General features: G+C 37.8%; 1 protein-coding gene across 1 annotated transcript; it reads left to right on the top strand.

Annotated features, from left to right (window-relative positions):
• Positions 1-42: 42 nt before the first annotated feature.
• Positions 43-17,714, top strand: LOC103252150 (protein SCO1 homolog, mitochondrial). Its single transcript, XM_008050768.1, has 6 exons — positions 43-363; positions 1,454-1,544; positions 4,204-4,401; positions 5,171-5,263; positions 11,317-11,432; positions 16,807-17,714. Exons 1-6 carry the CDS (start codon positions 82-84, stop codon positions 16,939-16,941), a joined length of 915 nt encoding a protein of 304 aa, XP_008048959.1. The 5' UTR covers positions 43-81; the 3' UTR covers positions 16,942-17,714.
• The last annotated feature ends 7,024 nt before the right edge of the window (positions 17,715-24,738 follow it).

The raw sequence follows: 24,738 nt of genomic DNA, 5'->3' as shown, positions 1-24,738 counted from the left end.
AGGCTCCTTTTGACTTCCGGCGGAAGCGTAAGGTACCGGAAATCGGAGGACTGGTCAAATGAGGTGCGGTCTCCTAAGCTGATGGCGGGTCTTTTGCGAGTACCCGGCCGAATTACGCGGCCTCTGGGTGGCCAGTTTTGGCGTCTCTTGCCTCACGGGCTTGAATTTTGGGGCCCGGCCGAGGGGACTGCGAGAATCCTGCTGAGGCAGTTCTGCGCGCGGCATGAAGTGTGGCGTGCCTCGGGGCTCGCTGGCAGCTGCCTGGGAAGCCGGGCCCTCAGCACAGCGATGCCGCCACCCCCAGGGTCATCAGGGCCTGAGCAAACCGGCCGCGGAGACCCCACGCGCCCCTCGAAGCCCGGGGTGAGTGCACACCTGGAGCCCTTCCAGTGCTCGTCGCGGTGGACAGCCCGCCCGATGACCTTCTCATCCCACTTGGTCATAACCTCAGACACGGCTGGGCCCAGCCTAAAATTGTCCCCAATTTTGCTGCTTTACTGGGTCTTGGAGTCTTGTCCCGCGTTTCCCCTGCTTTCCTGGTCGTCCCAGTCCTTAAGGGAGAACTTGAGAACTACACCCTCTCCACTTCTCCACATGGCTAGATACCCGGACTTATATTTTGTGTATACTTTTGCGGCTGTGTGTGTGTGTGTTTCAAGTTTTCTAAAGGGTCTGAACCTTAAGTTTAGCATGATTGAGTAGTCAGAGCACTTTTATGATTTCTGTCATTTGAACCCCTTTCACAGGTTCCTTGTATACGTTGACACTTAAACGAAAAGTAGATCCTATTTACATACGGGTATGCCTTTTTCTTGGATTCATCTTTAGTTCTAGTACTGACCCCAAAAGAACTTGAGTCACTATCCTCTACTGATAAGTAAGAGAAGTAGGTTTCAGCGTTGGGGAAAGGTTAATGAGTTAATCCTATGTGGCCAACATCTTAATTGGGGACTTGAAAAAGAGCACAAAGAAATCATGGATGTAATTCGCAAGAAGGCCCGCTTTTAGACTCCTCTTTTACTTTATTTAGGTTTATTGCTTCTGGAAGCCAGAATTAGGTTAGCGTCCCGAATTTTATTTATTTTATTTTATTATATTACCTATATAAGCATAAGCAGGTAATTGATTTTTAAATCAGCAAGTGGGGCCAGATTCACCCATACTAACAATTATGGTACTTGAGCTTCTTTGGGTCGTTTTTTCACATGAACAGAAACTGATTCAGGGAACTTTCCCCTGCAAATGTATTCCTTTGTAATTGTCTGTATACAGATCCCAGGCATAACCACATCCACAGAAACTTTCAGCATTTTCTTATCCAGGAAACATTTTGTGCATTTAGCAAGATTGTGGCCTGTGTGTATGTATATTAAAAACTATTATAATAAATTTAGTGTGGTTAAATGTTTGCATGCTACTAAGATTTTTATTTTTGAAATCTCTGCCCTAGTAGCCTGTTTCCTGGAAATCTTTAGCATTCACATTTGCTGTTGGAGGAGCTTTACTGGCTGGAATGAAGTATTTCAAGAAAGAGAAGGAAGAGAGTAAGTAGATATAATCTGGTCAGCTCTGAATAAAGTCTTTCCTAACTATGAACTAGCATCTTTTTTGTTGTTTTTAAAATTTTTATTTTGAAATAATTTTAGTTTTTCAGAAGAATTGCAAAGATGGCTTCGTTTCTTTCCATATGACTTTCACCCAGCTTCTCCAGTATTAGCACATTATATAATCATAACACATTTATCATAACTAAGAAATTAAAATTGGCACAAAACTGTTTATTACAGAGTTCATTTGGATTACACTTGTTTTTCTATCAGTGTCTTTTCTCTGTTTCAGGATCCAATCTAGGATACCACTGCCTAACAATATTAAAAGATTTACTGTGGGCAGTTTTGACTGGGCAAGATGAGATGTCTGAGATGCAGTCCAGCCTGAGGTACACATGACAGGGAAACAGACACAGCAGTGAAGGATTTCACTAGATGATGTTCTTCCAGGCCAGAGGGAAGTTTAGCATGCTCTGAGAGCCAAAGGAAGGCCCAACCTTGGGATTTGAAGAGGCATCCCAGGGGTCAGGCATGGGGAATAGTGTGAGTAGATGCTGTATATCCCCAACCCCAATAAATGAGGGAGAAAGCCTGGTCAGGGAATGCCAGGAACTGCTCTGGATTAGCATCTTGAAACATTTAGAAATTGTTTATAAGAACTTTAAATTTTGGTGAATATTCTAGGACTTAAGATTTGATTTAGAAGTTTTAGGTAAATCTTGGCCGGGCTTGGTGGCTCAGCCTGTAATCCCGTGCTTTGGGAAGCCGAGGTGAGTGGATTGCCTGAGCCCGCGGGTTTGAGACCCACCCAGGCAACTTGGTGAGACCTCATCTCTACAATAAATCAAAAAACTAGCCGGGTGTGGTAGCGCGCACCTGTAGTTCCATCGACTTGGAAGGCTGAGGCAGAAGGATCGCCGGAGCCCAGCAGGTCAAGGCTGTGGTGGCCGGGAGCATGCCACTGCACTCCAGTCTGGGCGACAGAGTGAGACTCCAACTCAAAAAAAAAAAAAGTTTTAGGTAAATCTAAAATATTGCTTAAATCTTTTCTAGTGTTTAGAGTCTCTTGACAACATTAAACAAAGGGTAACGTTTAAATCTGGGAGTGAGAATGAACAGATGTTACTAAATAAGCAATATAAGTTGCTCTGATGTATATACATATATATATATACATATATACATATATATATATGACTGTGGCATAGGTTGTGAAGGAAAACTCCAGAATATGTAATTTTTTTTACTTTAGTTTAGAATTTCAAATACAGTGTTAACATTTGTTTTATTAAGGAAAATATATTCCAAAATAATATTAAGGTCTTCCTAAATAATCTAAGAGTATTTATTGGCATGATTTCTACAATGACTGTTTCGGATATAACCATAATACAACCATCAAAATCAGAAAATTAGCATTCATATGTTACTACTGTTCAACCTTTAGACAATCTTCAAGTTTTGTATACAGTTCAGTCTTTAAAAGAATCAGGTACAGAACCACACCTTTTAGCTAGTTGTCTCTTTAGTCCCCTTCCATCTGTAACAATTTCCCAGTCTTTAACTGACTTCCATGACGGTGACAGCTTGAAAAATTATAGGCCAGTTACTTTGCAGAATGTCCATTAATTTTTTGTCTGATACTTCCTCATGATTAGATTCAAGTTATACACCTTTGGCAGGAATATCACAAAAGCAATGCTGTGTTCTCATTGTATCTAGTTAGGTACCACATAATATCAGTTGTCCCATTATGATCATTTAAATTTGGTCAGTTGATTAAGGTGATGTCTAACGGGTTTTTCTACTAAAAAGTTGTTCTTGTGTAGTTAATATGGGTTTTTCAATATGTATTTGCATATTTATATTTGTGAACTCATGGTTTCCTATATATTCAATTTTAATACAAGTTCTCTTTATTTTGATGCTCAAACTTTTTTTAGTGGAGAATGATATTTAGAAATCAGGTTCTGGGCTCATTGCTCTTTGGGTATGTCTGCTTCCGGACCCTCTCAGTGAACGAGCTAGAACATAGATATCTGTATTTACATCTGTATTTACTTTATGTCTATATATATTGAAACCATACTCACACTAGTATCTCCAGTGTCTTTATTTCAGGGTTCATTCTAGTTTTCTCCCTTTCCATAGTTGACTTCTTTTCCTTTTGTAACTGTTGTCTTTAATATATTTACTTATTTCATCAATTTCCTGTAAGTAACTAAGGTCCCATCACCACTGCCCCTCCACATACAGCTGCCCTCTGCACACTTAGGATCAGGCTTCCTATGCCAGGTCTCCCACCTCACCCCACCTGGGTTCAGATATTCTGCTCTAGGCCACTGCGGCCCCTCCTCCACCTCCAGCATGACCACACCTAATAGCTTAGGAATGAATTGTTCCTGAAGAGGAAGCAGTATTTTTACTTTTCTTTTTATAGTGCTTACTATATACAATAGCATTTAATTTGATTTTGTTTTATTGCTTTATGCTTATTTTTCTAAAAAGATGTTTTAAAGCTTCTTGAAAACAAACTGTTCCTTCCACATTTTGTACCTGTACCTAGGTAGTATAGTACTGCCCATATGTCAGTCATTTGAGTACCTCTGGTTAGACTGACTTTTTTTGGTGTTTATGTTTGTGTCTCTTTAAGAGCTGGAGAAGAAACGGCAGCGAAGCATCGGCAAACCTTTGCTTGGGGGACCATTTTCCCTCACAACTCATTTTGGGGAGCCTAAAACTGACAAGGACTACCTGGGCCAGTGGATATTGATTTATTTTGGTTTCACTCATTGCCCTGATATTTGTCCTGAAGAACTAGAAAAAATGATTCAAGTCGTGGATGAAATAGGTAAGAAAGCCATCACTAACTATATAAAACATATGTTTATTTAATGTTACTGTGTTTTTCACATTCTTGTATTATTGTGTTAGGTAGGGTGTCATAATTATTTGGTTTGTAAAAACGTAAAATCTCAGCATTCGGCTTGTTTGTTGCCTTGATTCCTATGACCTTATTTTTCACCAAAGGAAGTTTGTTTTGATGCTAAATGTAAGATCACTTAAAACTGGCAGGGTCTGAGTGATGTGAGTCTCCCTTAACTTTGCTTTTGTGTCCCTTCCTTTATTGTAGCCTTCCATCACTGACACTACCATTGCCTTTTCTCCAGGATCCCTGATGGTTAGACTAGAAAGTCTGTGGAATGGTCTTCAGTCAGTGGCATTTTATTAGCACCAATAAAAAAAAGTTTCAGGGTATTCAATTCTAATTAATAATTTAGCTTGTTCTTAAGATATGTTGGGAGCAAGAAGAACTACAAACATTGGATTAAATTAGGAGGTAAGATAGCCACATGATATGATCCTGGGTTACAGCATTTATGCAATGGTGCAAGTATTTGATAGGATGAGTATCTGATTCCATCTTAGTCAATGTAAACTATATATGGATCTACCCCTCTTAGAGGCATCCCAATCCATTCCCCATCCTCTCCACCTGAATATTAAGATATTCCCGTTTCCATAACACCTCGCTGTAGCACTTACCACACTCTCCTGTCATTGCTGGTTTTCTTTGTCTTTTAGGGTGTGAATATTGACTAATTGGGACTTTCTTACAGATAGCATTCCAACTCTGCCAAATTTAACTCCACTTTTCATCACCATTGACCCAGAGAGGGACACGAAAGAAGCCATCGCAAATTATGTGAAAGGTTTGTTTTATTAATAATACTTTACATCTATTTAGCTCTTACAGTTTTTGGACTATCAATTCATTTGAGCCTCACAGTGCCTTGTGAGATAGGACAAATGGTATTATCACCAATTTTACAGGCAAATAAAAAGCTGAAGCTTAGATTTGTGACTGTGGCTAGTCAGTACATAAATAAGAAACAGGTTTCTCAATTGCTGGTGCTGCTGTATTTTTTGTCACAGGAATAATTTGAACTTAACAGAGCCTTCCAATGGGAATAAGGACATATTACTTCTTTTTTTTTTTTTTTCATTTTTTTTGAGAAAGGAGGATTTATTGAGAGGACAGAGAAGCTCCCAGGGTGGGAGGGGACCCCCCCCCAGGACATATTACTTCTAATTCCAGTTCAGTACCTCATTCTTTCTTTTGTGAAATTAGAACAGAAAAAAAGTATACACATTTTAAGAAAGGAAAAAACTGTATTAAAATTGTAACACTCAATACATACTGATAGCAAAAGATGAATACAAGTCAAATTTGACTTCTGCAATTATAAGAGGTGCTCAAAGTGGTGGTTACCATCAGAATGCAGACACTTCTGACTATGGTGAACTAAAAGTAATACATAGATAACATCTCTTAAAATGTGTGTACATTTTTTTGGTACCCCTGGTATATTCTGGGAGAGTAAAGGTGAATAATTAAATGTAAACACATTTTGAACTCAACACGTTTTATAAATTCAAAACATTTACATGGCAGTAACATAACTTTTTTTTAATTCACACAAAATAGTGGTACATATTTATGGAGTACAGATGTATCACTATACATCGATACATATAATATGCAATTGTCAAATTAGGGTGACAAACATTAATCATTTCTTTGTATTGGGAACATTCAAACTCCTCTCTTCTAGCTATTTGAAAATATTTACTGTAGTCACCTTCTGGTCTATAGAATACTAGAGCTTATTTCTTCTATGTAGCAGTAGTTTTGTATCCTATAAACAGTCTTCCTCTATTCCATCTCCCTACCTTTTCCAGCCTCTAGTAACCACAGTTCTACTCTTTACTTCTGTGAGATCAACTTTTTAGCTTACACGTGTGAGTGAGAACATACGGTATTTATCTTTCTGTTCCTGGCTTATTTCACTTAGCATAATATTTTCTAGGTCTGTCCACATTGCCTTGATTGATGGATTTTACCTTTTTTATGACTGAGTAGTATTCCATTGTGTTTATGTAACATATTGTCTTTATCCATTCATTTGCTGATGGACACTTAGTTTGATTCTGTGTCTTGGCTATTGTGAATAGTGCTGCAATAAACATGGAGATGCAGTTATCTCTTATATATCCCTGATTTCCATTATTTTGGATATATAGTAGTGGGATTCCTAGAGCATGTGGTAGTTGTATTTTTAGTTTTTTGAGGAACCTCCATACTGGTCTCCATAATGACTGTAATAATTTACATTCCCATCAACAATGTATGAACATTCCCTTTTCTCCAAATCATCACAAGCATTTTTTTATTTTTTGTGTTTTTGATAATAGCCATTCTGTCAGGTATGAGGCGATATCTCACTGTGTTTCAATTTGTGTTTCCCTGATGATTACTGATGATAAGCACTACTTGTATGTCTTTTGAGAAATGTCTATTCAGACATTCAGATCATTTGCCCATTTTTTAATTGGATTTTTTTTCTGTTGAGATGTTTGAGTCCTTCATATATCCTAGGTATTAGTTCCCCTGTTGGATGAATGATTTGCAAATATTTTCTGCCATTCTGCAGATTATCTCTTCATTCTATTGATTGTTTCCTTTACTGTGCAGAAGCTTTTTAATTTGGTATGATCCTACTTGTCTGTTTTTGTTTTTGAGACCTTATCTGTAAAATCTTCCCATACCAATGTCCTAAAGCATTTCCTCTGTGTTTTCTTCTAATAGTTTTATAGTTTTGCATCTTACATTTAGGTCTTTAATCCATTTTGAGTTGATTTTTGTGTATGATGAGAAATTAGGGCCTAGTTTTATTATTCTGCATATGAATGTTCAGTTTTCCCAGCACCATTTATTGAAGAGACTATCCTTTCCCAGCATATTTTCTTGGTATCTTTGTCAAAAACCAGTTGACTCTAAATATGTGGATTTATTTCTGCATCCTCAGTTCTCTTTCATTGGTTTTTCTGTTTTTATGCCAGTATCATGGAGTTTTAATTACTATAACTTTGTTGTATATTTTAAAGTCAGATAGTAAGATGTTTCCAGCTTTGTTCTTTTTTCTTGGGATTGCTTTTTCTATTCAAAGTCTTTTATAGCTCTATACAGATTTTAGGATTTTTTTCTGTTTCTAAGAAACATATAACTTTCAGTGGATGAATTTTAATCAAACATCTCTACATGAAACTTAAAATCTATTAGGCATTTTTAAAGACTGTAAATTATAGTAGAATTAAGGGTGGATACTTAGGTGCTAATTCACCTGTGAGTTTGGACAAGTTGCTTAATTTCTCAGGACTCAGTTTTCTTCAACAGGTGCTTAAAAATCAGGAATTTGAATTTTAATTATGGTGAAATTAATTAATTACTGGTCACAAGGGCTAATGAATAGTTTTATATTCATGGTTAACTTGTAATGATACATTCTAAAGCTTATCCTCTAAAACTCTGAGATTATTTTAAAATTTGTGTTTTGAAAGGCCTGCTGTATATTTTATTAACAAATTTATTGAGGTATAATATGAGTAAAGTATATAAAGTTGAAATGTACAATTTGTTACATTTTAATTTACCTATGCCCGTGAAACCATCACCACAATCAAGAAAATGAACACCCCCATCGCCCCAAAAGTTTTTGTTTGCCCTTGTTAATTCCTTTCTTCCTCACCTCCTGTCTCAAGGCAACCACTGAACTGCTTTCTGTTACTATAGGTTGGTCTATACTTTCTATAAGCTTATGTAAATGGAGTTAAATAGTATGTATGTCTTTTTTGAATGGCTTCTTTCAGGATAATTATTTTGAGATTTATGTATGGGGAGATGCAAAAAAAATGGAATTTATTTATTAAAAATTATGTATTTATTCTGACATATTTAAACTTCAATCACCTTCAAAGTATTATCCATGTGGCACAATAACCCTATGGTGATGCTTTTTCCACTGCTCAAAAAAGTTTTTGAGCTCATCAGTTTTGATGCCTTTTAGTAGTGCTTCTGCCGGTTTTTGTTTCATCTCTTCCACATTGGCAAAATATTTACTTTTGAGGAATTTTTTTATTCAGGGAAACATCTGGGGCACGATCGGGTGAATAGGGAAGGTGGGCATGAGGATCAGGCCAAAAACTGCTGAACACTTAGCAGTCTGGGCAGGTGTGCTCATAAATCACCCATCATGAAGTGGGCAAACGCATTGAAAGAATCTCCAGGCCGGGCTCGGTGGCTCAACCTGTAATCCCGTGCTTTGGGAGGCTGAAGTGGTTGGATTGCCTGAGCCCGCGGGTTTGAGACCCACCTGGGCAACTTGGTGAGACCTCATCTCTACAATTAAAAAATTAGCTGGGTGTAGTAGCACACGCCTGTAGTTCCAGCTACTTAGAAGGCTGAGCAGAAGGATCGCTGGAGCCCAGCAGGTTGAGACTGCGGTGGCCGGGAGCGTGCCACTGCATTCCAGTCTAGGCGACAGAGAGACTTCAACTCAAAAAAAAAAAGAATCTCCAAAAAAAAAAATCTCACTGAAGCCAAATGCGACCTGTCACAACGGTACTAACTAGTACACTAATGCAGATAGGTTCCTAGAACACATACCTATCTGGGGAAGCCTGTACTACAGAGGCCTGCATTCCAAAAAATAATTCCAGTTTCTTTTGAGTCCTTCGTATCTTATAGCATATATCATATTCCGTTCCTTTTTATTGCTGAGTAGAAGTCTACTGATAGACATTGGGGTATTTTCCACTTATTGACTATTACAAATAAAACTGCAAAGAGCATTTTTGTACAATTTTTTGTGTAGATACATGCTTTTATTTCCCTTGAGTAAATCCCTAGGATTGGAATGACTGGATCTTATGTTTAATTTTTTAAGATACTGACAAAACCTTTCCAAGGGGTTGTACATTTTTACATTCCTACCAGCAATATATGAGAGTTCCAGCTCATTTTAGCCACTCTAGTAGGTGTTTACTGATATCTCATTGTGGTTTTAATATGCATTTTACTAATGACCGTTAATGTTAAGCATCTTTTCATGCTTCTTTTTGCCATCTGTATGACTTAAATGAAGTTCTGTTCAGAACTTTTGCCCATTTTTATAGGGTTCTTTGTTTTTGTATATGTATACGTATATATTATTTATAAAAACAAAAGGAACCACTTCTTTTCTTACAGGAAACAATCCACAGTATTTCAGAACCAAGATTGTAGCATTTACAGTATCTTGCCTTAAATCACACTGATGGATTTCATTGCTTTCTACCAGTCAACACTGAATTTCTATATATGGGGTTCTACACTATATTATGGGGTGAATTTTCTGAAACTTGCCCTAGGGATACAAGATAGGTATATGATTTGTAAATATTTTCTTCCTGTCTATGGCTTGTCATTTCAGTCTCTTAATGGTACCATTCAAGAGCAGTTTTTAATTTTGATAAAGTTCAAATTTATCAGTTTGTTCTTTTAGATATAGTGCTTTGGTTTGGTATGTAAGAAATCTTTGCCCTACCCTATGTTACAAAGGTTTATGTTTTCTTTAAGTTTAGAGATTTTACGATATAAACAGAATTTATGTCCACAGTTGGCAAGTTTGTCAAATTTGGGCAATAGAATAGTTACTTACTAAATAACAATACCAAGTGTTTATGAACTCATTGGGTTATACACAGTCTTAAATTTAAACACATATTGGCCATTTGTAAATCACATATTAACCAAACCATAATATTCCCAAATGAGTAGATATTTGAGTTGCTGTACCTGACTGAAATACCAAAACCTTTTGATATTTTTCTCAGCAGCACATACATACAGTGATTAATGATATCATTACTAGTTGCATTTGGGGGAGGATATTAAAAATTTTAAGTTGGTATTTACAAAAATGTTGCAGTTTCAGCAGTTCAGTAAAAAAATAAAAATAAAAGCTTAGATGTGCCTCTAACTCAGGCTTCACTCACCCTTCTTTTTTTATTTTTTCTTCCCCTCCATCCCTTCCTCCTTCCCCCTGTTCAGCTTTCTCTTCATTGACTCACAGAATAGAAAAGCCAAGCCAGTAGAAAAGAAAGACAAGCCATCCTGTCTTTTCAGAACCTGAACAGTTTCTGAATTTAGAATGAATTCCTCCAAAAAACAAAAACAGTCTTCAATACCTTTGGAAGAAAGAATAGCTGTTAACTCTTCAGCTGTCATTTCAACGTAGTCTGATGAATCCAGTTGATTTAAGTGACTTCTACCAGCTCACTTACATAAATTCCAAAAACTTAACAGCAAATGCATGCTATGAATGATTTACCCGTAGCCCTGAACTTTGTTGTAATGTATGTTTTAGAATGATGTGTTGTTAGTTGTCCAGCTCTTTATCAGAAGTTAAGAATAGAACCGAATTACCTATATTGAGATTATTTGCTAGGAAATAAGATGCAGATATTTTTGAGCTGCTATGAGCTTAATTGTGAAGCAAACTTTGTCTCATACAATGCAATGAAAAACTGTAGTGCTTAATTCATGATATAGTTTTAAACTTTAGTGTACCTCAGAGCTACATGTATTTTTTTAAACTAAATTAATTTTAAATGTGATATAAATACCTTGTAAGTATTCCCTCCAGATCTTTACTAGATAGTCATAAAAGGGCTTGATTTAAGTATTACAAAGGAGATTTTCGTTTATTGTATTTTAATTTCTTTCCCTTTGAACCATGAAAAAATGTGTGGGGACTCATAGGAAGAAAGTGACAGTAGGGCTGCTTTACAACTCATACTGCTTTTTGAAGTAGAGATGGTTGTTTTATTAACTTCTCATTTTGCATTGTTTTTCTCTCTCTCTCTTTTTTCTTTTTTAATTTAGAATTTTCTCCTAAACTGATTGGCTTGACTGGCACAGAAGAAGAGATTGGTCAAGTGGCCAGAGCATTCAGAGTGTATTATAGTCCTGGCCCCAAGGACGAAGATGAGGACTACATAGTAAGTAAATGCTCAGATTTAACCCGTGGGCCAGTTCCCAGATCCTAACTATTTATACAGCTTTAAATGATTGACTGGCTTCTAAGATGAAAAAAAGTAAGAGTATTGCAAATTCCTTGGAAATTTTGAATATTTGAAAGGATAATAGAAGCATTTTTTTTTAAGATGCTTGTTTAATTTATATTCATTGTTCTCATAATTTAATTACCTGTTTTTCTCCTCTAGTGGCATATAAAATTATACAGCAATATAAAATCAGATACTTGGATTCCATGTTGGAAATCAAGAGGCGCCATCATATTTGGGCAAAGCTTATTTTAGTTAAAAAACTAAAATAAGCTTTGCCCAAATACGATGTTTGGTTCTCCCTGCATCCCCAGTGAAGAGATTTAAGAAACGTACTCTTTTTAAGAAGCAACTTTAGGCCACACGGAACTGCATTTTTATATTGAAGGAGAATTCTGAAAGCAAGAATTCTGAAAGCAAGAGAAAAGAGAAACACTATCAAAAGACAGACTTTCTGTAAGGCTTATTTGCATATCAACTATATGCTTTGCACAACTAGGTATTTAGTATATGCATTTTAATGATGGGGAGCAGAAATTCTGTTAAGTTGTACTTCTGTAGCTCTTACATTAAAGAGCTGTCTTCACATTTATCAGCACTGCCCCATAAGTTTTAGGCTAATGCCCAAGTTACTGTATTTTTTTCCTTATCAGTGGTTTCCCAGTGAACCAACAAGGTATGCACGCACCACCCCGTCCACCCAGTTTTCTTCTTAATATAGACATTTTCCACCTATTAGATTAAGAATAGTCACTGTATTTTGGTACGATGTTGGGTTTTTTCTCAGTTATGATGCGCTCTTTTTTATATTGGTTTGGCAAACCAATTAATCATGAGAACCTTTTCAGCTGCAGAGCTGGTTCTCTAAAAAGAAAGATGGCCAGAACCCTGAATCACTGATCTACCAGCTCCCCATGGCCCATTCCAAGGCTGATATACAGAAGGGACATCTCACTGTGGTGCTTTGTCACCTTTGAACCTAGAATACATTGTGTGCTCCCTGGAGCCTGTGGTCTTCTGGCCCCTTTCCCTTAGTCAGCCCACACAGTAATCTTGTCTTCTAGGGTCTGCTGCCTTATAGAGTTAAGGAAACTTGGATTGATTAACATAAAAGGAGCATTTTTCCTTAAACCCCAAGTCTAAGGAAAGTAGAGGGACTCTCCTGTGGCTTCTTCTTGCTGCACTAGAGAAGAATGATACAATAGCAGAGGATGCTGTGATCAAGAGAGAAAGCCATGGAAAAAGAACTTTTCAGACTTCTTTCCTTTTTCTATAGACTTGTATTAACTGATTCTGAATTTAACTGATACTGACAGTGAGAACAGGTGAGCTAATCAGTCTGACTTCCAGCATTAAATAGTTTTGTTAAATTGTTTGAATATATACAGTCCTAAACTAAGTAACACTCCTTAGTCTTGTGCTTAGAGCTTGTAATTCTAAAGTCAAAAATAAATTTTACAAATAAAACTGAACAGCCTGTGAAACATAAATTTAAAACATTCAGTTAAAGTAACGAGATTTTGCTGAAACCAAAATACTGCTCGCCACAAGAATAGGGTTTCAGTCAGACAGCTATACTCAACTGCCTCTCTACATTTTTTATTCAAAATACTTTGAAGCCTTTGATTGTATAGCCTGTCTTGACTGTTTGGTGTTGACTCGATGAGAATGCTTCATGTTCGTGTTATCTGCCTGTAACCAGCAGTGGACAGCTGGATGCCAGTGATATACTGGGGGTGCCAAATAAATGTATACACATTTTAAGAGATGTTTGCTATAATCAGAAGTATCTGGATGCTGATGGTAACCACTCTGATCACCTCTTACAATTGTAGAAGTCAAATGTTACAATGTGACTTGTAGTCATCTTATTGAGTATTACAATTTCAATATGGTTTTTTCCTTTCTTAAAATGTGCATACTTTTTTTGGCACTCTGTATATCTAAACAGCAAATATTGAGCATAGACACTGAAATTTGTACTCATTATGCAGATAATCCAGAATATGGATATTAATTTTTTTAATCTTACAAATGAAAATATACATATTTTATGAACACTTCTTGGTTCTTTTATAATATATGCTAGGCCCCATTTTGAGAAATACTGGTTTATTGCCATAAGAATTTGACCTGTTGGTAAGAATCAATTAGGAACTCATTAGTGTACATTTGCTAAATCGTCCAATAGGGGGAGACACTCTCCAACTTCTTAGGTTTGTCATTAGTATGACTTCTGTCCCTTGAGGTCACAGATTTTCATCCACAAGATGGTTTGGGAAACTTTTGCTAAGATTCCAGGACCTGCAGGGAGTAAGGGGAAGCCTTAACGGTTAACCTTGAGATGTAATGGAATGAAGTTTTCTTAATCTCAACAGCAACAAAAGGTCAGCTTCTGGCTTTTGAATGGAATTCTCATCTGATAATATGTGTAAACTGGGTATGCCAACAATTTGGGATTCCATAGAAAGCTAGATCTGCACATTATTGTGTATAATATTACATTATTATGTAAGCATTAGTTAGAAAATACTTTGGAGAAAGAATATAAATGGCTTTCAAACCTAAGAAAAGATGCTCTGTTTCATAATAAAAGAAACGTGAATTATACAGTGAGATGGGTTTTTTTAACCTATTAGTTCTGCAGTGGTCAAAAAGTTTGAAAATATGTTGCCAAATATATTGTCTAAATTGGGAAAACAGGAAATACACTGTTGGAATGCATTTGGAACAACAGCCACTTTTATGCATTGTTGTAGAAATTAAACTGATAAACTCTCTTCAGAGGGCAATTTGACAGTATCTCTCAACGTTTAAAGCAAAATACATTTGAGGTCAGAGATTCCACTTTTAACCTACAAAAAGGACTGAAAACCAAGTAACCATTCTGTTTTTTTAAACTACTCTATATGAAGCTGGGCACAGTGCTCATGCCTGTAATCCCAGCACTTTGGGAACTGAAGATAAGAGGATTGCCTGAGCCAGAGACTAGACTGGGCAATTTAGCAAGACCTCGTCTCTACAATAAATAAGTAAAATAAAAGTTAGCTGGGCATGGTGTTGCCTACCTGTAGCTCCAGCTCCTCAGAAGGCTGAGACAGAAGGATCACCTGAGCCCAGCAGGTTGATGGTATGGTAGCTATGAGTGTGCCATTGCAGTCCAGCCTGGGTGAAAGAATGAGATTCTGACTCAAAAATAAATAAATAAACTACTAGATATGCACTGGTAAAGAACAATGTCCAGTATATTAAATGAGAAAGAAAGTAGCATATATTGTTACTTGTGTATAAAAAGAAGTAGGTGGTAGTAGATATATACGCACAGTAGTAGATGCAGACTTTCTCTGAAAGAATACAGAAGGAACGTGTGACAGTGGTTCCCTCTGAGAAGAACAGAGGGACTGTGGGAATCCAGGATAGGAGGAAGACATTGATTGCATAAATTTAGTGGATATTCTTTTTTTAAATCATGTGCATATATTACTTTTAAAAAAATAAAAACTTACAATTATTTTTTTTAAAAGTACACATTAAGAAAACTGAGTTGCTTCTCTCCAGTAGAGTTAGAAATAGTGACAACATAGTGATAAAAGATTATGAACTTTGAAATTGTACAGATTCTAGGTTTTAAGGTTAGATCTGACACTTACTAATTATATAGCTATTCTCTTCAACCTGTTGTGTCATTTGTAACAGAGGAGACCTGTCTCATGGGTTATGATGACACGTGAAAGAACTTGTCAATAAATGCTAGTTTCCTTTTTCTCTACTAGGAAGTGCTAGAACTTAGAAGGCCTCTATATTAGAATAGTGTGAGTTTACTCTGCCCACAACCCAAATGAATATTGATAAATGACCCCTGACAAGTTTGACAAATACAACAGTATTTTTATTGTGTACTAGAAAAGAATTTATATTAAGAACACTCAGAAAATAAGTCCCACATAACTATAATGCTGTTTTTTAACAGAATAGAGAAAAGAGATAGTGAAAAAAGGAAGAAACAGGGAGAAAGATGTAAGCTACAGAAATAAGGCTTCATGAGAGAATTGGAGACTGGATTCTGATTTCTGAATCCAATGTTCTCCTCTGAAACATAGTTCTCCTCTCTTGCTCCTGCAGTAAATTATTCCACAGCACTTGAAATCACCAGCTGTTTGAGCTCTCTTAATGTACATTCTCTTCTTATGTGGGTAGGCAAGTGCCTCTTTCCATTTGCTGTCTTCTTACGAATGTGTGGGTATAAAAAAAAATAATAACCTCACAGACATATAATGTGTGTTGGAGTCTATTTGGGGGGAGGGTGTCTTCAGTTTGGCATGTGTGATCACATTCCTGTCTTTCTTTTTTATCTCACTAAATAGCAATTGAGCCTGCAATAAATTCCAAGGATTCTGAGTGCTAAATCTGCTCACTTAAATTTGGATTTTGTGGAAACATCTAAACAAAAAAACTGATGACTAGTTTAAACTTAAGTTAGAGCTGGGAACATTTTAAGAACTTTGCCAGGAAAATGAATGATGGATTTACGATGATTCCTTGGGGGTTTAGCATTTTTATAGCTCCTGAGGATTTGCTTTTCAAATGATGTGTTTCAGATATGATTGTCCAGTGTAGCATATAAAAATTTCCTTGGGGGAAGAAAACCTATTTTTTCCTTTCTGTTTGAATTACTAATCTGAATTACTAATTACTAAATATTATTAGGATGTATAGATTATTTAATTAGTTTTCTGGTTTCTTCTCATAAAACATGGTAGGGAGAATTTAGGCAGTAATGAATGACAACCAGTTCTCCCCAAACATAAAGGAATACATCCAAGAACTTAATAAAGAAAGTAATTTTTCACCAACACTCTTAATTTCATGTGAGAGCTCTTTGTAATAAGGTTAAGGGATCAGATGAGATATTTCCACTCAAAAATGAAGGTGTTTCTGAACAAGCATTGCTGTTCCATGAGTATTGACTGCTTCATGAAGGCCTGCAGCAGCCATTTCTTAGGAAGTAGATTTAATTTTCTGAGAGTATGTGAATGAATATGTGTTAAGGGTTGAACCAAAAGAATTTCAAGTTCTAGCTGATGTTACAAATGACATAGCCAGTACAAATTTCAAGAAAATATAGGATTTTAGACAATCTGTTTCTCTGAATTTGCTATAATAGACTTAGGTCCATTCCATAAAAAATAGATGCTACAAAAGATTATTTAAGCATTAATGTGAAGTTCTCTTGTCCTGCAGCATTTATTCAGTAAAATAAGCAGCTTATTTTGCTAATCTTTGTGTCACACCCCTCTTTTCTCTGCAGGTGGATCATACAATAGTAATGTACTTGATTGGACCAGATGGTGAGTTTCTAGATTATTTTGTCCAGAACAAGAAGAATGCAGAAATAGCTGGTTCAATTGCTGCACACATGAGGGCACACAGGAAAAAGAGCTAGCCAAAGCAGCATCGGTGGATGCAACATTCTCTTGCTAAAGTGGAAGGAAACTGTCTCCCATAGGAGCCTATATATATGTGCAACTTACAGAATGACCTTTGTACCATGAGAACTTTTCTGTTTTGAATGAAACCAGATAGACTCTTGGAACTGTAAAGATTAAACCCAGAGTCTCCCAGGTAGCTGTGGTGAGACCAGAGGACCAGGCTTAAGTGAAGCCAGTGAAGAAGCGGACCCGCAGAAGGACATAGCAAGGAGAGCACAGCCAGCATGTTTCCCTTGTGAATGGACCTCTCCAGCATCTTGGACTCTTGCTTATACAGATTGTAGGACTGAATTTCATGGAAATGGCTGTAATTTCCATAGTATTCTTGCTTTCTTCTTGAGTTCTTTGCTCTTCTGAGTTCTTGGTGACTGATAACAGTCAAATTAGGCTCTCTGTCATCAAATTAACCTTTATACTTGAAACCATAAGTTTAGGCTTCTTTGTTAATGAAAATCACTGTCAGGTTTGCATTTCATTGCCCTGTCTTCAAGTGTTGATTAATGAAGATTGACTAATGATGAGGAAATTGATTGGAGAAAACTACTAGTTTGATTTCCCGAGGGGTCCTTTGTGCTATTTTTTTAGCCAATTGATATGCCAGGTTCTCAATGACATACCATATGGAAAGAAGAGTATATTGATCATGAATGTGATACAGAGTACTTTACTGTGTATATTGAATTGTACTGTGTGGACAATAAAGACATATTTGGTTTTGCAACTCAAACAAGCATGACCTTTCTCATGGGCAAAGAATGGGTGGCAGAGATGGTTATACACAGCTGTCAGAACAGAGAGCCATAGACCACTGGGCGGGTAAGGGACTGCTTGTTGAAATGCTCATTCCCAGGGCCAGAGCTAAATTCACTGAGTCTGGGGTAGGATGCAGAAGCCTGCATTCATAACAGACATTCCGGGTGACTCAGTTGCTGGTGGTCTAAGGACCACATCTTGAAAAACGATGTTTCAGGGGGAAATAATCATTTGACCCATCTTTTGGTCTGCAGCCATTCAAGAAAATGATTGTTGAGGGACAGGATGAATCTTGGCTTTTGTTTCTAGATGTAACTGCCTGGATGTCAGGGCTTAACCTTTTACCACCTGAAGTTGCTACTCTAGGCAAAGTTTTCAGAAAGATTTTCAGCAAATTCTAAGATGCAACAAGTATTTTGGTTAGACAACAGATTTTTTTAATCCATCAGTTATGTTTTTACATGCACATAGTATATGACTTTTGATTTTTAAATTATCTTCTCAATACTTTTGTTAAACCTAGTAAGTATTTAAAGCAAAGTAAAAGTATGTAAAAAAGAAAACTATAGTAACAGACTGAAAAATGTCCCCCCAAATTCGTATGTTGAAATCTTGATCCCAGTACTTCAGAATGTGACTGTATTTGGAGATAAGGTCTTTAAAGAGGTAATTAAATGAGGGCTGGATGTAGTGATTCTTGCCTGTAATTCAGTGCTTTGGGAGGCCAAGGTGGGAGGATTGCCTGAGTCCAGGAGTTAGAGACCTACCTAAGCAACATAGCAAGACCTCATCTCTACAAAAAGTCAAAAACTTAGCCAGGTGTGGTGGTATGCACCTGTAGTCCCAGTTACTCTAGAGACTAAAGTGGAAGCGTTGCCTGAGCCCAGGTGGTCAAGGCTGCAGTGAGTTGTGATCTTGCCACTGCACTGTAACCTGGGAGACAGAGTGAGACCCTGACTCAAAAAAAAAAAAAGTAATTAAAATAAGGCTGTTAGAGTGAGTCCTAATCCAATATAACTGAAATTCTTAACAAAAATATAGATTAGGACACACATCTGCACAGGAGAGAGGTCTCCAGGAAAAAAACAAAACAAAAAAAAGCCTGCTGACACCTGATTTTGGCCTTCCAAGCTTCAGAACTGTGAGAAAATAAATGTCTATTGTGTTAGCCACCCAATATGGTATTTTAAGGCAACTCTAGCAAATGAACACCATAGCCTGTTCCTTAGTAAGCAACTGCAAGATTTAGTTTATGTAAACCAACTCACAAGTAGTTGGTTTGGAATGACTTTCTTAGGGATCTTGTCAGGGAAGTGAGAAACTTACTAAAAGTCTAGTCTCCTTTAACAAGAGAAATACTAAGTATCTAAAATGCCAAATATTTAAAAAGATAGTCTGTTTAAAGCCACACTACATCTGTGTGGATCCCTTTGCAGCAAGCTTACTCTTAGATGAAACTTAGACTCATTCTCAGCTGTTGCAGGTTGGAACTTGTGTAATAGTCCAGAAAGGGAATAGCAGCTTTTAAAGAAACCTTTTATTTGTTCTTCATTCCAGTGTCAAGTTTAAAGGCTTAAAGTCAGGATGTGAGAAGCGAGAAAGAAGGCCTCAGGGTGATTGATGTCTTCCATATCTCCCTGTGTATGCACAAGGGACAGTCCCAAAAAATGACAGTACAAAACTCGAATCCTAATTTCTAGTTAGGTCCCTGCTTGTTCCACTGTTACATGCACTTGTGACTGTGTGACTCCAGTGAAAGCTAGGGGTGCCATGTGCCGGGGGGGGCAACCTTTCTACTGTGAATCTTGGAAAACCAAAATTGGGGCTGCCTTTCATGGAGTATCACTTTCAAGTCTTTACCTGGATGGGCTAGAATGCTTTCACTAGGCTTGTCTATATAATTACAATTTTAAGAACTGCCATCTGTTTATTTGATAATTATAAGAATACTGTAGGGTACCTTATGCATAGGCATGAAAGTACCTAATGCATAGGCATGAAAGTACCTAATGAGGCAGCTAATACCCGAAGTGTAAGAGCTGAGATTTCCTGAATGCCAGTAAAACATTCATGTGACTTAGGAGGCTAATGTGAACCCAGTAAAATGATTTGAAACTTTAAATGTATCCGCATAAGATATTTTAAAATAACTTTTATTGTCTAAAGTTTAAAAGTTTTAAAATGTCAAATTATACATTATCTCCCAAACTTTTTTGTTTTGACATATAGCACAATTTAAATTTCTGTATGTGTATGTGAGCTACCTTTCAAAGAGCAGTCACCCATGCAAGCATTTTTTATCCACTTAGTTTAGAGCTTTCATTGTAGTTATGAGTTGAATTATTCTGGAACAATATGGGTGATTTCCATTCATTAACGAGATACAAGCAATAACCTTCAGCCATGTGTTTCTTAATAACATCTTTAGAACTTAGGGAGTAATTATTTTCTATTCACTTTTTCGATGTATTTTATGGTTTGTTGGCTCTTCTTCCATAATTACACCATTTCCTCAGTAGAGAAAATTTGTTATACAGAAAAGTTAAAATTACCATTGTTCCACTACCAAGAAACAATACTAGAATACATTTCCTTTCAATCTTCAACATTTTAAAATTAATCTTTTATTATGTCGGAAATGCACTGATTCATTTCTTTAAAAACGTGAACATGACAGATCAGACTCAAGTCTCTCCCCACCCGCCGCCTAAACCCCCTTCTCAGAAGTGACTATTTTTTAGTGTTTGGTGTGTATCTTTCCAGAGCATTTAGAACCCATGTAGGCTGTGTTTCAGTTTCAAGTTTTTTGGGTTTTTGTGAATTTTATTTTTATTTTAGATTCAAGGGGTACATGTGAAAATTTATTACATAGGTATATTGTGTGTTGGTGGGGTTTGGGCTTTTGATAAGCTTACCATCCACAAACTCACCCCCACCCCCAGTGGTGAGGATGGTACTGGATGGGTGGTTTTGCAGCCTTCATAGGAGTTCACTCATAAGTGGGAACGAAACACTGGGCACACACAGGCACAGGCTTAAGTTTTGAGTACTAGGACACAGTTAAGAGTGTTGTTACTATGACACAGAGATATTGCTCAGTTTTTATAATTCCCAAGTTTAGTTAATATTGAAGGTAGCCCACAATGGCTTCCCCTTCTTTCTTACCAGAGCTAAATAGTGGATTAACTAGGGCCCAAGTGGGTACTTACCTGCAAGCTTTTAGCAATGCTAACACTAGAACTGTCTCTATGGCATCGCTTCTCAGTGTGTCTGTGTCATCACCTGGGGACTTGCTAAAAACACAGCATTGCAGTCACCTCTCCGGGTCTCCTCAGTCAGAATCTGTATTTTAACAAGATGCCCAAATAATTCTTACACATATTGACCTCTCCCTACCACCAATACCACAGTGTCTACTAATTTGTACCCAACAGGGAAGGAAAAAAAGTAAAGAAAGAATAATAAGTAGTTAATTTTTCCCAAATCAGGAAGCTCTTTTTGTTTCCATGAGACACAATTTGAAGAATCAAACACCGTAATTATCGCTTCTATCCCTCCCTGTCAGAACATCTATTCAGCATGGGATACCAAGGGTTTTTCTATGAGTTGCAATTCCAACAAATAGCAAAGAGATAAGCTGTTTGACTAGACTGTAGGCCTCATAGGGCTCAATGCAGTATTTCCATTTAAGTATTTTGAGGTATCAAGTTGAAACCAGATTGAGGACCATCTGACCTCTGCTGGTCCTAGTGCCATCAGGTCGCTGAGGTCACTGATGTTACTGACTGAAACAGAGAGGCTAACTCTGCCTGTCTCCTGGTCAACTCAAGCTCTGATAAGGCATTCTTAGTTACAGAGAACAACAGGGCCATTAAGCCCTTCAGGGTAAGTTCCATTCTCGACAGGGACAGGTAAGCATTTAGTGTCTAAAGCAAGGCAGGCCTTTGAGTGGCTTCTTTTCCCTCTACTGTCCTCAGGGACTCTCTCCTAACTCCTGGACCCCTGCCCATGCAAGCACAGAAGGCACTAACTCTTCATGTTCAGAAAGCCCTGTCTGGAACATGAGGGGATGCAGCACACAGCACTCATTCACTGATAGATTGAGGAAGCCAACATTTTTTTGAGTGCCTATGTGAGGTTAGGTACTAGGAATATATATGTAAATAGTCCCTGGAGAGTGCCTCTGGCACACAAATAACCACACAAGACAAACAAAAGACAGCTTTTAGACATTCAACCCCAACCAGTTTGCCAATGTACCTAAAACTCTCTTTTGAGTGTTTTATGTATCTAGTCAGTGTACAGTTATAAATATGCAGAAATCAAAATGTTTACTAAAATATTATTAGTCACAATAACCACACAAAATCTATAGTAAATAGAATTATTCTATTATAGAATATATGCAATCTATAATAAACAATAATTACTCAGGATTCATAATAAAATAATATTTTTTAAAATTTAAGGTATTAATGAATAAAGAAACATAGTTTGGTCCTTGATGAGAAGATTCATGTAAATATGTCCATTTCCTCCTACCTAAATCTTTGACATAGTTTTAATAATATGGCAATGGCAAATGGTTGCCAGGGGCATGAAGGAATTTTGGAAAGTGGTGGAAATGTTCTATGTCTTGCTTGTGGTGGTGGCTACACAACTGCATTAGATCTGTCAAAACTCAATGAACTGTATATTTTTAAAAGGGTGAAATTTAACATATATATCTCAATAAACCTCTCTTTAAAAAATCATAGTGGCATTATTTTGGAGCTCAATGAAAAGATTCTGAAATAAATCTGAGACCAGGCACAGTGGCTCACGTCTATAATCCCAGCACTTTGGAAGGTGGAGTCAAGAGAATTGCCTGAGCTCAGGGGTTCAAGACCAGTCTGGGCAACTTGGCAAGACCTCGTCTTTACAATAAAATCAAAAAAATTAGCCGGGCACATTAGTGCATGCCTGTAGTTCCAACTACTTGGAAGGCTGAGGCGGAGGAATTGCCTGAGCCCAGCAGCTCAAGGTAGTGGTAGCCATGAGCATGCAACTGCCCTCCAGCCTGGGCAATGGAGTGAGACTCTGACTCAAAAAAAAGAAAAAAGAAAGAAATGAATCTGGAAAAATAAATGTGAAAAATTTGGAAGATAAAGGAAGTGGAAATAAGAGCAAGGAGGAAGGACTTATCAATTTTAACATGTTACTAAGCCAGAATAATATTTAGAAGCATAGTACTTAACGTGGAACATAACAGATCAAGTTAGAAATAAAAGTATAGAAATAGATCCATGTTATATAAAACTTTACTGTATAGCAAATGTAGTCTACTATATTGGTGAAGATTATTTAAAAATAGCCGGGCTCGGTGGCTCAGCCTGTAATCCCACGCCTTTGGGAGGCTGAGGTGAGTGGATTGCCTGAGCCTGCGGGTTCGAGACCTGCCTGGGCAGCGAGACCTCATCTCTACAATAAATCAAAAAATCAGCCGGGTGTGGTAGCGCATGCCTGTAATTCCAGCTACACGGAAGGCTGAGGCGGAAGGATCGCTGGAGCCCAGCAGGTCGAGGCTGCGGTAGCCGGGAGCAGCCACTGCACTCCAGTCTGGGCGACAGAGTGAGACTCCAACTCAAAAAAAGTAAAAAATAAAAAATAAAAATAAATAGTATTGGAACAATGATATATGAAAAATGTTTGAGTACAAACCTATATCCTCTACCAAAACGAAATCTAGATGGATTAAGAATTTACATATAGTCTGGGTTCAGTGGCTCAGCCTGTAATCCCAGCACTTATGGGAGACCAAGGTAAGAGGATTGCCTGAGCCCAGGGGTTCAAGACCAGCCTGGGCAACTTGGTGATATCCGTCTGTACAATAAATCACAAAAAATCTAGCCGGGCTTGGTGGCATGTGTCTAGCTCCAGCTACTTGGAGGGCTGAGGCAGAAGAATCACATGAACCCAGCAGGTCGAGGCTACAATGGCCGTGAGCGTGCTACTGCACTCCAGCCTGGGAGACAAGAGTGAGACTCCAACTCAAAAAAAAAAAAAGAATTTGCACACAAAAAATTTAGGTGTAAAAAATCCAAACAAACAGTAAAAGCACTAGCAGGAAATATATGTGAACAGTGATACTATGCGGGGACAGGGTTACCCACGATGCCATGGGGCATGCCTTGGTCACACTTCTACGCACACCTGAGGGGTGCGGCCATGCACTATGCTGCAGGATCATACCTATGCAGCCAGAGCTGGCCTGTTCCTAGGCTGGACTAATCAGATCCTCTCTGGAATATGAACAAAGACACATTGTGGCTGATCAGCAATGAGAGTTGAAGCAGGAATGTCATGATGAAGAGGGGCCAGAGACAGGTCAGAGGTGGCCGTGATGAGCCACATGCAAGCTGAAATGCTGACTATAAACGAGGAAGCAAGCGAAGCCCACCACTAGGGAAAAGAGAAGGAAGCAGGAAGATGGAGATGAGTGGGAACCCTGAAAAAGGAGACAAGTTCCATGAACAGTAGTCAAAATTTTTTTATTAAATCAGTTAAAATTTTTTTTTAATTTACATCTTCCAATATATGTGCATTTATTTATTTATAAAGTGTATACCTGGCCAGGCTTGGTGGCTCAGCCTGTAATTACAGCACTTTGGGAGGCCAAGACGAGTGGATTACCTGGGCCTGCAGGTTCGAGACCAGCCCAGGCAACTTGGCAAGACCTCGTCTCTACTTGGAAGGCTGAGGCGGAAGGATCGCCGGAGCCCAGCAGGTCGAGGCTGTGGTGGCCGGGAACAGCCACTGCACTCCAGTCTGGGCAACAGAGTGAGACTCCGACTCAAAAAAAAAAATTACCAGGGCATGGTAGCACACGCCTGTAGTTCCGGCAACTTGGAAGGCTGAGGTGGAAGGATCACCAGAGCCCAGCAGGTTGATGCTGGGGTGGCCATGAGCATGCCACTGCACTCCAGCCTGGGTGACAGGGTGAGACTCCAACTCAAAAG

The sequence above is a fragment of the Carlito syrichta genome, unplaced genomic scaffold (genome assembly GCF_000164805.1).
Source record: "Carlito syrichta isolate Samal-C Ts95f unplaced genomic scaffold, Tarsius_syrichta-2.0.1 Scaffold153648, whole genome shotgun sequence".
Taxonomy (NCBI): Eukaryota; Metazoa; Chordata; class Mammalia; order Primates; family Tarsiidae; genus Carlito; species Carlito syrichta.
This window is presented reverse-complemented; position numbering and strand designations above follow the sequence as displayed.

What these genes read in the sequence shown, in the direction of transcription:
- LOC103252150 (XM_008050768.1), top strand. Translation starts at nt 82, where the DNA reads ATGGCGGGTCTTTTGCGAGTACCCGGCCGAATTACGCGGCCTCTGGGT. An exon ending in CATCGCAAATTATGTGAAAG is followed by an intron (nt 5,264 to 11,316) that starts GTTTGTTTTATT and finishes TTTTTAATTTAG; the next exon opens with AATTTTCTCCTAAACTGATT. An exon ending in ACGAAGATGAGGACTACATA is followed by an intron (nt 11,433 to 16,806) that starts GTAAGTAAATGC and finishes TTTTCTCTGCAG; the next exon opens with GTGGATCATACAATAGTAAT.